This window comes from Labrus mixtus, chromosome 5 (assembly GCF_963584025.1).
Source record: "Labrus mixtus chromosome 5, fLabMix1.1, whole genome shotgun sequence".
In the NCBI taxonomy this organism is placed as follows: Eukaryota; Metazoa; Chordata; class Actinopteri; order Labriformes; family Labridae; genus Labrus; species Labrus mixtus.
In genome coordinates this window covers 24,214,406-24,229,710 of record NC_083616.1, presented here as the reverse complement: position 1 = coordinate 24,229,710, position 15,305 = coordinate 24,214,406, and the positions used below count along the sequence as shown (strand labels likewise).

At 42.3% G+C, this 15,305-nt stretch overlaps 1 protein-coding gene across 4 annotated transcripts in view; it reads right to left on the bottom strand.

Moving 5' to 3' along the window:
• efna5b (ephrin-A5b) overlaps positions 1-15,305 on the bottom strand; it is a 179,195-nt gene that overhangs the window by 90,528 nt on the left and 73,362 nt on the right. For all 4 annotated transcript variants that reach the window (XR_009673134.1, XR_009673133.1, XM_061038747.1 and 1 more), the window contains exon 2: positions 8,223-8,515. Coding sequence is in view for 2 of the 4 variants with exons in the window: in XM_061038747.1 (XP_060894730.1) it covers positions 8,223-8,515 (293 nt within the window). In the remaining 2 variants the exon portion in view is untranslated. The remainder of the gene's footprint in view (positions 1-8,222; positions 8,516-15,305) is intronic.

The following is a 15,305-nucleotide window of genomic DNA, read 5'->3' as shown; positions in this document are numbered from 1 at the left end:
ATCGGGGGTTAAGCCACCAAGAGCTACTTGAATAGCTTCAATGAAGGTTGCCATTGATGCTACAGGTACAAGTAGCCTGAACACTTCTTTTGAATGATACTTCTTCATTTAGTGTTTTTTGCGGTTTGAGCGTGATGTTTGAAGAATGCTATTGAACACATTGATCAAATATCTCTCATAAAAGCTTGGTTGTGTTGGTGCATCTGTAAAGACCAATGGTTAAAAGAAGCTTATCATCAAATTCAACAAACCATTCCTCTGCCACTCGTGGCTGTTATTTGTTTGCTTTATTCAGGGTTTTCCCTTAATTTTTGCCACCAGTCTGTACTTCTTCAGTGAGTCTGAAGCATGCTATCTGCATGGAAAAAATACACATTTGACAGGTATCCCGTGCAAAGAGACACAGGTAGGGTTATTAAGGTACTACTGTGCCAAAGTCCACAGAGAGGCATGAAATGAAAAAGAAGAGACAAGAATTCATGTAGTAACCATGGGAAGATTGAGGCGGTGGAATATTCATCCATCTATCAGGATTATAATAATGCATTCCAGACTGTGTGCATCCTTGTGGCTTTTTAGTCTGTCTGTTCATGCATATGTATGCATATTGTACATGAATGTGTATCCAGTTTCCCGTCACATTACTTCATGTTGTCGGATCATTTCTGAATGCTGATGACAGGCTGGATTTCTCATGTGAATGAATGAAAGGGTTGAGTTATGATGGTGTCCATTATATCCAGGTTCCTGTGCCTGTACCGCAAATGGAACTGCACGGGCTCTTTATCATTATTAGCCAACCTCCCAAAGGTCCAACAAAACACAGACTGCATACACCAGTCACTGCCTCTATTTTATTTGTCCATTAATGCCATTTTCCTCCTGCTGCCTGTTCTATAAGCCCTTCTCTACTCTCAAAGGAACAAGGTGTGTTACAGGATTTATGATCAATCAGAAGACAGCTATAGTCCATATCTTCATGGATGGGTTCGAGCTCTGAGTGCATGCTGCTGTCCAGTTAAAGTTGAATAAGATGTTACGGGATCTTGTAAAAAGCTTTATGAGTATCAAAGCAGCTGTGAGGAACTTTTTCGTTTGCGTCAAGTTTGGCGGCCCATCTCTTTGCTGATTTTGATCTGTATATGTGGAAGCAGTGTTTTCTGTTGGAAAGTCTCATCCTGCTTGTTTTTAACTGTCAAATGTATCACTCACTTGGAATCTTTGACATGAAAAATGTAAAAAAAAAAAAAAGTATTTTTCAGCGGCTTGCAATTAATCACTTGTGCAGTTAGTCGATGTGTATGTTGGTGAGACAGATTTTTAGATGATAGCTTTAGATATACCCTGATTATGTATCGTTTATTTGTTCTTACCTTGGATTGTTTTTTTATTATAACTATTTATTTGACCTACTGCAAAGACTCTTTAAGAGTTGCTGTGTTATCCTTCTTCCCCATGGTGTCAAATCCAGAAATAGCTATTATCTCCTTCCACATGTGAGACGGAGAAGTTGTTATTGATCCTGTTGTCCGTGAGATACAGTAGCAGCCCTATAGGTGAACAAGTCAGACGTCAAGAAAACAACATCTTTCCTGCTGGCAATCTCCGTCTGTGCGTGATCGCACTGACTGCTTTCCTATTTGCCACACATCTTTCACGCCTATAACACCATAACGCGCCACGCTCACTCAACTCTTGCGGCGAGCTGTCACTGATATTGGATTTCTGCCCTTTTCAGATTAAAATCACTCAAATAACGCGATCGAGGAATTGTGTCCATATTAGAAAAACGTGCTCGCGTCAGCATTCTGCGAGATGGGTTTTCACTTAAACCATGAATGCACTGTGTGAACTCTGACCTTAGAAGTGCTCTGACTTTATGCTTATCCCTGATGTCTGACTCACAGGCAGACACTTCTCAGCTGTAACTCACTTACTGCTAATACTGCGTTTTGCTGAATCGCTTTCATATGTGGCGATTAGATTACAGCTCTGCATCGCAACCGAATAATTCTGACATCTCTAATGTAATCCTCTGTTTGTATGCCTCTCCTTTCTGCTCTGTCTTGTGTTGACCAGGAGAGAAAACACTGCTGAGTGTTATCTCCAAAGGGAAAAGGCTCCAGCTTTTGCTTTCAAATTACCTGCTTCTAAGAGAGAGAGAGGGAGGGACAGAGAGAGAGAGAGATAGAGGGGGAGAGAGAGCTGACACTAACCGAAATGAAGAATTATGACCTCCATTTGAGTAAATTCCCTCCGTCCTGCTAGCGTTGATTAAGCTGTTTCTGTTGTTGAAGCAGATGACAGCAGAACCCTGTCTCCTCGCTCTAATTTTATCAGAGATACAACAAATCAACCCTCGACCCGCATCGAACTCGCAGGGCGAAAACACCATTAACGGCTATTTTCTCTGCAGGAATATGATTTGACAGCTTAATTTTCATCTACAAACAAGAACGCTAATCAATCACGTCACCCAGGGCCGATTTTTTATCCCCCCGTTCCCTCGGGTCATTTGACTACAGAAAGTTATTAAAGATGAGGAAAAGATTAATATTCTGAATCTGGGTTTATGAGCATTTTATATATAAGGTCTCTGCTGCTCTGTGTTAAATATAAGTTACTCTTAATGAATTCTAGAGTGAAATAAGTGAAATATTGATTGTGAATAGAAAATCCATCTCTATCAGGGCTGTAAACTGCACTTCATGAATCCCCCTACATGATATACTGTTATGTCTCGAGCACATGAGCCCATTTACACTAACAGTAGCTATTGCTAACCTGCCTCATGTGCTCATGAATTGTGACCTCCAGCTCAGAGCACATTGACATTTGTGTTAAGTGCAGGTGTGCAGTATGGCCAGCTTCTGTGCGTAATGATGCATATGATTTTCTCTGTTGGCTATGCAACACTTCACACTCGCACAATGTAGGCAAATGGGCTACAAAGGCAAATTCTGACCCCTAACCTCGTCCTGAACTGCAGGTATCTACATACCATTATACGGTGGCTATGTCTATGCTAAGTTTGGTGCTTTCACAGGCAAATGATTGTTAATATTTGAATTCTTACAAGCTTCACAACATCTCATGAATAGGGTTGTCATGATATCATCATTTAAAATTGTGGATACAGGCTAGTAAAAATCTAACAAAATCAATACCTGTAATGATACCATGGGAACAAAAGTAGAAGTCTCAGGTAACCAATATTGAATAATTTCCTGCTTTTAATCCCCAATTATTGCAGGCAAACTCCTGCACAGGGTCTTAAATGCACAAATGTTGATGTTGGTTGTATTCCTGCAATTAAGACAGCGCTCTCTCTTTTTTGGTAAAGACGTAATATCTATTTTTTTAATGCTTCATGACTTTTCAATCATATACTATCGATCATTAAAATAATGGAGAATGTATGATTTAAAAACATGCGATATTAAAACGTTCCAAATCCTCAAAAATATTGACCACCATTTGGGAGGGGGCAGAGCCAATCCTGCCGTCATTGAGCAATGGGCAGATCTACACCCTGGACAGATCAACATGTCAATCACAACCCTAACACATAGAGACAAACAACTTTTCAGCCTCACACTCACACCTAAGGGCAATAAAGTCACCAATTAACGTACCGCGTATGTCTTTGGACTGTGGGAAGACGCTCAATGCGCAGGGAGGACAAACTCCATCCAGAAAGGTCCCTGTCTGACATTAGATACAAACCAGGAACCTTCCCTCTTGCTGTGAGGCGACAGGAATAACCACTGCTCCCCCTTGCAGCGCCAACATCACAACAATGAATGTTAATAAGTTGCTCAATATTTTAAAACTAAAGAAGTCACTAATTACTGTTCCATACTGAGTTCTATTATTTAGACATCTCGGGTACTCAAACATTTCTATGCACGATAAAAGATGATAAGATGATCATTAATGATCCGCGTGAAAAAATATGAGCTTATTCCAGAGCAGACGAGGCCACAGAGGTCTTCTGACTCCCCCACCTTGTCGTCTCTAAAGAGCATTAAGTTATAAAAGTCTTGTTAAATATTCTCCTTCAATCAAAAGTGATATCTGGATTTCTGTAAGCCTCTATACACACGTTCAAAGCTTAGTCCACGTGATCGTTTTAAGTGGAATCCATCATGAACATAAAGCTGGCTTCATACCAGTGTTCACCACTCTCAGCTCTCCTTGTTGTGCTCAGGTTGTGTATTAATGTATGGGTACATGTAGAATAATAATCGCCAATTTGACAATGAATCACAAAAATGTTGTGTTAGTTACATGAATATTATGACAGGACGATTCAGACAAAACTTGAGCAAAGGTTTGACCTCGTTTGGAGTAAATAAGTCAATGAGTAAATGCATGTTAAAGCTCCTGTGAGGACCGTTTGGTTTGTGTTGATTTTGGCGCCCCCTGTGGACAAAGTGGTATCTCTTTGCTGTTTTTTGTCCTTTACATATGTCAGTTGTGTTTGGGGGGCAAATGAATCTCACCCTGCTTTCTTTAAACAGTCAAAAGTATCACTCATTGTGAATCTTTGCTGTGGATGTAAATGTGAAGAGAAAAGGCTCTTTCTGCAGAATGCTGTAAATCTCCTAGTTTCTCACATTTACCATGCCACCGCAGTCCTAGGCATTAAAATTAACGATATGGAAATAATCTTTTTGCTTATGGTCTTGTTTGCTTTTGTTGGTCATAAAGAGGCATCCTTATGAATTTCAGTACGTTATTAACCAGCTAAACACTCCTCGCTGGGCCTTCAAATCGGCTAACACTGCCACAAGATTAAAGAACTTAAAACATCAAGTTTTCAATAACTAAAATCTCCATAAGTAGTTGCCAAATAGGCCTGATTTTGGTGGCTTTAAGTTTTGCACTTAAAAAAGATTAGAGATAATCAAGTATAAGCGAATGATCCTGATTTATTTTCAAATTAATGTCTTTTAACTGTATAATAAGCCAGAATGTAATCCATGAGAAAAATACAGTAATACATTTATACTCTTTTGAAAAATTCCCTGTTGTACTTAGACAGTTGAGTCTATTTAGGTATTCCTCAGTGAAAAACCTGTATCTATCACTGAGTTCTTCAGATGAAAGTGATTTAAAATGATGTAACCCAATGCAACCTGAAAGGTCTCGTTTGTTCCTGCTGTGTGGAGGTGAGGAAGATTCCCTGATGTTTATGATGACGATAACGATGGTGGCTATAGAGGCCGATGTTGCAGATAAACTGGCAGGTGAAGTAATGTTACCACCTCTCAGCTTCTCTCAATCTTCCTCCTTCAGCACCATGTCTGTCCACTAAAGACACTGTCCAATCCATCACCAGCCCTCTCCACCGCTTCTTATGGACATCCCGGCTGGACACAATGGCAGTAGGAAATCACATGTCAGACGGCTTTATGGTAGATGACTTTAATATCCGCCACTGTAGCCAGAGAGGCTACACGCTAGAATCATTCAATGGCCAATGAAGCCGCGGGCCACTAAACCAATATGGCGTGCTACGGCAGAATGGATGTGTTCCATGGGAGCCCTGTCGGTCGCAGTGTAATTTAATCCAGCCCCTAGGACAAGCATCTCTCAACAGAAATGGCTGAAAAAATGTTAGAAATACAGACTTGGAGGAGTGGATGAATTGTATAACCCTTCGCTAACCCCCATCTACGCTCCCAAGATTTCTCCCTCATCTCATTTAGTATGACTGTCCATGCAAATTGGCAATAAAAGCAGAGGAAAATCTGGTTATTTTTTAACCAGACAAATGTCCTAACACCTGGTTGTTGAAAGGCTGTTGGGAAGGGTTTCAGGCCATTTGTTTTAGGGAGAAGTTTGAGAAAGAAAACATAATTTCACTGTGGTAACAACTGCGAACATTAGGGAGGGAACTTTTAAAAATGATTTTACACCCCAGTCCATAACTCTGAAGTGTTAGGGAGCAAGGAGAGGGAGGGAAACACGTGAAATGAATAAAGGACAGGGAGGGAAGTCTTGGCTGGCTGTCAGGTTAACTGCTTCATAAAAAGGTGCCAATTTAGAAAACAGATCCCAGCATGTGGGGCTCGGCTCGGTTACACTCCTGACTCTTTTCAACGCTCGTCTCTGAGAAAACACAAGGACTCAGGGGTTTGACAGCCACCTCGAGCCGCATTAACACCACAGGCCCCGTTTTACAGATAAACAGATACAAGTACAGCGTTTAGCAAGAGTGTGTTAACTGTCAGAACTGGAAGCCCCCTCGCTGAGAAGGAATTTACACACTTTTCCTCGTACATTAGCCCCGAAAAGTGCACAAACTTCTCCTGGAATAGCTGAAGCCATACCGCATTACGCTGCATGACATTGCATTAATGCCACCCATATGAGAACATAACTGCGCTTCCTACTCGGTTAAATCAGCGTATCCCTGTGACAAATGTGTAAAGAGTGAGTGGCGGTGACAGTGACTCCTCAGTCTCCTCCGTGTGGGAGTATTCTGCGATGGAAGGACAAACTCGACTCACTTCCACTCTATCACATCGCTTTGATAAGACCTAATTTCCCAGGGGCTTCAACTTCACATGAACTCAGTTAGGCTCAGTTCCTACGCCAAGAGGCAGACGACACAAAATCTAATGCCAGCTGAATGGGAGCGTAGCATAATGTTGGAGGGAGGAGAGCGATTCTCTTTGAAGGAGGCAGCATTGTGCAGCAGGGCTTGTGAGCTATATACTTTCAAACTGTCTCAATTTAACTCCCCCGTGAATTCCATTGCCATTTTAGGGAAGAGTTTTCCTCAAGTGTTGAGAGCGGTGTGAAAAAAAGCCTGAAAGCGTCTACTCGGATCCCTGTAATGCCACCTCTCAGAGCTCTGTGCTGGGGTTGTGAAAACATGGCTAAGGGATGGTCGGCGTGTGTGTGAAGAAAGAAAACGTTAGGGCTGGCTGGATTTGTAATGCATGCAGTGTTACATAGTTTGGCTTTACATCTTTCTGTGAATGAAGGGGAGTTTCTGTGCAGCTTTGGAAACAAAACAAAATACTTGACTTCCAGTATTGGTATGAACATAGTTTGTAAAAGCACCCCATGTACTGAGTCCTTGTTGTTGCACCCTTTGGGTCTAATTGAAACTTGGCCCATTGCTAAATTTCATCTCCTGTCTCTTACCCACATTTCCTGACATTATTTAGTTGTCACTAAGAGTAAAAACAAGAACAAAAGTAACCTTTCAAAATAAAAGATTTGTTGCGTTTGGCTGATCAGTTTGACTGCAGCTCCTTGAAATGTAACCATGCTGTTAAAACAGATTAATTCATTTTAGAAAGGCCTCATAACTAAGAGGTGAAACGTGCTTAAAGCAGATGCTAAGGTGTCTGTTCTCACATTTTCTGTTTTTTTCTCCCTAAGCCCCTGAAATAGAAGGTCTACTGCCACTCAGTACAACAACAGCCTCTGTTCTGTCAGGATTTATGTGAATATTTGTTGAGGCTGAACGCTGAAAGTGATAAGACAAATACCTGAGCTATTAAACAAATGTAACCAATGGTGAAGCACCTTAAACTGCATTTTTTTCCCTCAATGGCCACTCTGCTGGTCTCTCTGAGAAAAAGTCCCTGCCTCTTACTTGTTACATAACTTTTTTAAACAACTTCCAAATGAATGATCGGCCTCAATCATTACTTCTCATTCTTCTTGATTACACCCTGATGCTCTTTCTTTACCATTAGGCTCCCTTTTAGAGACATTTCTCTTGTTTAGCATTCAACACACAGCATGTAAAATCCGCCGCCAGGGGGCTCTCGATCAAAACAATAACAAAACATGACGTCGAGGCTAGCTTGGAATCACGGGAGATCTCTCTTTTACTCCCCCCCTGAATATGGGCTCATTTTTGAAGACCAAATTAGCACTAGGGTTTGATGGAACCTTTTTTTTTTAAGCTAACCATGTCATTTGCTAACCCAAAACGCTAAACACGGCATGCATGAGGATTCAGATGGTTTTGCGCAAAACTATGGCTGTAACTTTTTCAACCACAGCCTATCAGGGATAGTAGTAGTTTGATGGATAAACCTCCCAAACACAACCAAGAGAAAAAAGGCCCTTTTATTTTCGAGAGAACGGCGTTCTGTAGAGCTCAAAGTGGCCCAACATCCAAACTGAGACCCTTGATTTTCCTTCTATTTGTCGCCTCTCTGTATGTAGGTATAAAAAGCTATAACACTCACAGATGTAGTAGTATTCTCTGCCCGGTCTGAACTCAAAGCCCAGGGAGAAGGGAGTGAAGAGCTGGAACTTCTCTGAGAACTTGAGCGGTCCGTTCGGAGAGTGTGGCCTGTTGCACTCCCAGCGTTTGAAGCCCTTCGAGGTGTGGTCGCACGAGCTGTAGCCATCGTAGTTGACCATGTAGAGGACGTAGCGCTCCGTCCGCTCCTCAGGCACTGTGTCTTCATAGTGAGGACAGTAGACATCCAGGTAGTCGTTTATGCACACGTCGATGTGGTAGTCCCCACGATGGAACCTGGTAGGGAAAAAAAACAAGAAGAGAAAGGGTTGACGTCTTGAGGTTTTTTATAGAAAGGATAAGTATGAGAACTTGATTTTGAATGATGTGCACGCACTCCACAAGTCCCATTAGTAAAATCTTATTACATCTGTGTGTTGATGCATCAATATTGCTTCAATCATGACGCATAAAGCATTGTTTGAACTCGGCACATACATATGTAGACAATGCGAGTTTGATCTGTCAACACTCTCTCTGTGTTGTCTGGAAATTTACAAGCACCAGCGCTCTCCTCTTCTGGCTTCAATAAATTTGGGTGGGTCGGTTTATCTATAAATCTATCATTGCAGCAGATATTTACTCACACGTGTACACATCTGCCTTCTGAACGATAGCAGACTGAAGTATCTAAGCTTGAGAAAAGACGCTCACAGAGAACAGCTTTTGGTCTTTTATGGAAGAAAAAAACAAAATCTTGGGCATTTTTTTTTTCTTCCAGGGAAGAATACAGAAAAGACGATTCTCAGGAAGCAAAGTATAAATGATCACAAGGAAAGAGGATGGTCCGGACAGTAAATGTCATGTCAGGAAATATACAGAGCCTTGGCTGTCTCTGAGGACTGCGCGGTGAGGCATCTTTACTGCTGCAATGATCTAGAACCGGCCACACAGGGTCAGAGGGTTTCAATACATACAGGCAGATTCATCTAAAGGCCACACACTGTCACAAGCACCGACACACAAACACTATTTCCTCTCTGCTAGCCACAAAATAGGTCTCTCAGCTGTGGATTTTTTTTTTTTTTTTTTACACCTGCCAGAATTAGAGAAATTCTTGTGTCCAGTTTTTTTTCTGTTTGGGTCTGAGATGGTGCGACTCTCACCTTTGAGGCCACAGGGGACATCACAGAGAAAACACTGAACACCTGTAAGCTCGTAAGTGATGCCCTCAATTTAGCACACACACACACACACACATACACACTTGAAGCACTATGAGGGCGACAATGAACCACAAAATTGCTCAAGTACCAACACAGCTGGTGCCACTGACTCATTCCACCCAGAAGCCAGGTGGTGTGAGTTTGTAATTGAGACCCAGTTGTTAAATGTTGCAGGAGCACAACCTGACAAGAGTTTTGACAAAACTTTTAATTGAAAACCGCCACTGCTGTCTCTAACACCGGCTCCTTGAGCCCCTGGACCCACGAGAGGGCAAAGCGTGTAACAGGCTACAAATAATTTCATCCCGAGGACTCTGGAGTCTGAGGATTAACATACTGAAGCGGTGCACACACACACAGCACATTTTTTTAAATTTCTATACCGACTTGTAGGGGTAGGACAAAATATGGATACAGCAATATATCGTTGTCCTTACATGTGTGATACTAAAATCAAATCACTGGTGCCAAATGGGCGGCTGTGGCTCAGAGGTAGAGTCGGTCATCTCTCAACCGGAAGGACGGGGGTCTGATCCCCAGCTTCTGCAGCAACTTGGCGTATATGTCCTTGACAAGGCAAGTTACTCAAAAGCACTCAACACAGATTTCATTGCCAGTTTGTCTAACTAAGTCAGTGCATGGTGGCTCATAAGAATGAACAAAAGAACATGAACATAAGCTAATAGGCTAAAGAGGAAGATGACAGAGGGACAAAAGAAGAAGAAGAAGAATACTGCGGAATGAAGCATGATAAGAGGTGAAACTGGCATTGAATTGCACTTTTTCCTTTTGAGGCACATTTTGTATTCTCGTGTGAATCAGATGTTTTGATGTTTTATTAAATGATTGTCATGTGACTTCTGAATGATCACAGAAGCCCTGTGTCCTGATATGATCCTGGGATAAGTCATATTGTGAGTTACTTTGCCTCCTCTACGGTCTTGTGTGTATGTTTAATCTGTCCACTGCATCTCAACGACATGAGAGGATATCAGATGGCTCCAATCCGATTACCAATGTCTGATTCATGATGTTATTTCACCCTGATTTTCCATAATGTAGTTTTACTATGTTGGCATATTCTGTCCAATGAAAAGCGATTGCATGCCTGGTATCTGTGCTCACACAGCGATTCCTCTTATGTTGCTGCAACAAGTAGAACAATGATCAACTGACTTTTTTCCTGTTGCCCTCATGTTGTTAGTATCACTAACATAATGTTTTCAAAGTTTGTTAAAGAAAGAAACAAATAAGCCAGAAGGACTATTTTCTATAAACAACTCCTGCAGCGAGTCTCAATTATCAACGGGAACACAGTTTTCTTTGACTGGCAATGGACGTCTAAAAAAAAAAAAGATATATGCTGAACAATGGTATAACAATGTCAGTACTTTTCTTTATCGCTTCCCTGTCGCTCCTTTTCCACCCACTTATTTGATCTCTCTTTTCAATGCAGCGCTGCTAGTTAGTTAAAAGTAATATGTGAGTTCTGACTGTAAAGAAAGGATTTTTTTTTTTCTCAGATCCATTTTCTGTGCATGCACTGACAACGCTCGTCCTGCTGAGCTGTGTTTACTCCAGTCTGTGTTATGTTCACATCAGATACACAGGATTATAATCACAGTGCACATAACAATTTGAGCAAAAAACCCTGGGTCTGGGCGCTTTAAATTCATGTTTGCACATTCGAATGGTTAATGTCAAATGTAATGGACGAATCAAACCACAGCTTTTTCACTTTATATGCAGGATTCTGCTCAGTGTATGTATTTATGTGCGTGTGTGTGTGTGTGTGTGTGTGTGTGTGTTTGTGAGAGCATGAGCTAGCACAGAACGTGGCCTTTCTGTGTTTACCAGTAGAAGTGAGAGTTTTTGCAAGCCAGGCGTGGAGTAGCTCATCTGTAACATCTCATTTAAAACATGTCTGTGGAGGTCCAGGAAGAGCCATGCATCTCTCTCACTGCTTTAAAATGTCACCGACTTAATGGTCACACACACACACACACACACCCCCCCCCCCCCCCCCCCCATCCGCTGTTGCCTCAGCTCATGTGTGTGTGTCTACTGTATGTGTGTGAGAGAAAGAGAATGACTGTGTGTGTGTGTGTGTGTGTGTGTGTTTGTGTTTGTGTGATGTTTCAGCTGCCCTTCTCTCCCTGCCTCAGCAGTCAGAATAGTGGCTCGTGGCCCTGACTGCAAATGAAGCAGAGGATGTTTGGGTGAGTGAGCACATAAAAAGAGACAGGACAGGCATTTGTAACACATAACACACTCTCCCTTGCGCACGCGCACACACACACACACACACACACACACACACACACACACACACACACACACATATGCAACAAACCTACGCCCAGCTCGAGCACACCCGCACATACATTAGGACGGTGTTATCAGCTCAGTGAGCTCTCTGGCACATTGGCAAAGGAGCGGCAGTGAGAGCCAGAAGCTGCTAATGGCAGCGAGTGAGAACAGAGTGAGGGTGAGAAGTAGGCACTATAGGGGGAGAGAAAGGACCTGCTTCCAAAATAAGGTGAGGTAATAGTGAGAAGAAGAAAAAAAACAGACCGAGAGGCTGAATAATGGAGATAGTATTGACAGGCTCCCCCATGTCTTTGCAGTAGTTATTCAACCATGCTTTTATCATTAAAGCAGATTCTTCTATAAACCATATGTGGATTAATATTGTGTTAGAAAAGTATTTTCATAGCTGGATTTTCATCCCCTGGAAAGTTGTTATATGTTGTAGAAAGCTGTGTTTATTGTCCTTATATAAAAAAAAAAAAACTTGCCATCATGGGACTAATGTGGGAGTTTTAGATGCAGCCAGTGTCTTGTTTACAGCGATGGCAGCTTTAATCTGCTGCTGCTATTCTATAAAACCCCCTGCCACCCATCACCACTACTACCACCCCCACCACCACCACCACTGAACCTCTTTTCAGCAGAAACTGTGTGTACAAACATTCTCCAGCCACTGAACAGGACATCCAAGCACAAAGAGGTTGCACACATGGAATATAAATCAATTGATTGCCCTGCCAGCCCCTGAAGAGTGAAGCATATATGCGGGAGAGACGATACAGTAACACTGAAGTCAAAGGAAGATAAAGAATCACAAAGATGGTGCAGAATTGAAGTTGACAAAAAAATGATGTGGCTATTAAAAACGGCATCAAAATTGGCAGTTTAATGCATGTGTGCGACATGGTGAGTTGTGTGTGCAAGGCAGCAGAATGATCATCCTGAAGGTTTTATTTTACTCATTTAATGAATGTTAAAAACATAAAAGTCTGTTCTATGTTGATGATTAATTAAATTGACCTTTAACTAATGCATTAAAAATACCTTTAAATTGGCCGACCTAATAAATGTATTTATTTATTCTGTCTTTATATGTCAAATAAAATGTGAAACTTATGAATACATAAAGATGAAATGAATGAATTCATGATAATAAAATTACCAGCTGTTGAGCTCTGACACTATGACACCCCCCCCCCCCCCCCCCCCCCACACACACACACACACACACACACACACACACACACCTGTTGCTTAAAGAAGGCGGCGCCATTGTGCATTATGGATCAATTAGCCAATCAGATGTGACGCCACTATGCATTTGCTATAACTTTATTTATTTAAAGGGGGTGTGGATATCTATGGATCAAGAAGTCGCACATTCTTCCTTAAAATCTAACACAAAATATCCAAAGCCTTGTTGGCTCTCTCCATTATCCTTACAGTGATAGCTTACATATATTTCTCTATTCAAGGTCCCAAGATAAGAACTTAAAGGTTATAAAATCACATAAGCTGTGGTCCATCTAGAGTTGGTGCTGAGTTTCCCCCAGTGCCACACACACATTCACTCGATCCTCCCGACTTGCAGCACTCTATTTTAGGACATCCTAATGGAAACATCATGAGAAACAATCGTTTCCATTCTTGTGAGAAAAGAGCAGAGGCAGAAAGTGGCAGCGGAGGCCTTTTAGCAGTAAAATAGGTAATTAAGGAGCGAAGTTGGATGTTAAGCTAATAGTAAAATGGAGATAATTGCACGTCTTTGTTTTGCCACAGCTGGCCCACTGAGTGCTGGGTCACAATTCAGAGTCAGGGCGATTAGCTGGACACTAAGCAGCGGTGCATATGTGTGCAAACGTGTGTGTGTGTGTGTGTGTGTGTGTGTGTGTGTGTGTGTGTGTGTGTGTGTGTTGCTCAGTGAGTGAGAGAGAGAGAGAGAGTGTAAGAGATAATCTTTATTACTAACTGATTATATTTTCACACCACCTCCTCAGGCCCTCGGGGAGGAAGCAGAAGGGCCAAGTATTGTCAGCACAAACACACACACTCACAGATACACAGAGACACTTACACAGAGTCACAAACACAGAGTCACAAACACAGAGTCACAAACAGAGAGAGTTAGTTTGAGGGAGCTGGAACAGTGGAGTGAATGCAGGCTGAGGTGGCACACCACTGCAGTCGCTGATTGGCTCATTTCCATTTCAATTACACAGCCCAGTGACATTGCTGTGCGTACACTCGGGCACACACACACACCCCTCTCTGAACGACAAAACACACACGTCGCACCTACACGTACACAAACACGCACGGCTCCCGCATGCACGCATACACACACACACAGTGCACCCGATGAACTCCCATCAGCCACTTCTCTGAGCTGAGCACGGGTGGCTGCAGACAGCGAGCGAGGAGGACGGGGGAGAGATAGCTAACCTGAGTGAAAGAGAAAGACAGAGAAAAGGAGGGAGAGCAAGAGCTCAGCGGCAGGGAGCAATCCGAAATCATCTCACCAGTTGAATGAGCGAGATTCAACCGAGAGTGGGGACTTTTCAGTGTGCTTTGCTCTAAATACCAGCGCTCAAAGGTGCGACCCAGAGGGAGAGTCGGAGTGTTAACACAGGATATCGAAGGATTAAACAAGATCCTGTCTGAAACTATATTGCTTGTTTAGTAGGGGGGGGGGGAATAAACTTCAGAAAATTCCTCAATGATTGTCTTCTGTCTCCTGTGCAAGCTGCAACTTGAAAAATGTAGCCAATGGAGAAGTGCAAAAAACTGCAGTTCCTTAAATGTCCACTTGAGGCTAACCGCAAAAGCCAAGGAAACTCAGTTAGATCCCATATTAAAATGGTCCTTTGTATAGCAAAAATAAACGTGATTACAGCCTGTTATTAACAGTAAGTCAAGCATTTGCATAATTGGGGGCGTGGCTGGGTTGACTGACAAGCAGGTGCATTAGAGCTATCAATGCTTGAGCCTGAGCCCGCCCCTCTTTGTCTGCTAACTAGACAGACCAAAAGTGTGGTAGAGTCAGCATTTACAATATGGCGACCGCCATTGTTCGGCTTCAAAACGCCTCTTCGGAGACATCAATAAGACTGTTTTTATGTTTTGTATAGTCTTCTCTCCTGTGTTCTTTAATCTTCTCAAAGACATAGTTTAAGACTTTTTCTCCGTAAAAGGCAACACAACATAGCAGTGTACCCTGACAGCCTTAACGCACTGCTTTAGGTTAAACTTCACACATCATGACAGAGACTTTCATTATCGTCACAAAAGGATGGAGAGCTGATGAATGCAAAGTGACAGAACACTGTGAAGAGGGTAAACTATTTTATGTTAAATGACGTGCCAGAAAGAATCCTGCTTCATGTCCTTTAGCTGCAGAGAGACTTTGACAAGAACTGTCAACTCTGCAGCGCTAACACACAGCTGACAGCCGCGTGCGTTACAAAGTCGAATCCCTCTCTCTCTCTCTCTCTCGCTCTCTAACTCAGTAGAAAAGAAAAGATCGTCTTTGCTTGTCTCGACCTCCTTCTCTT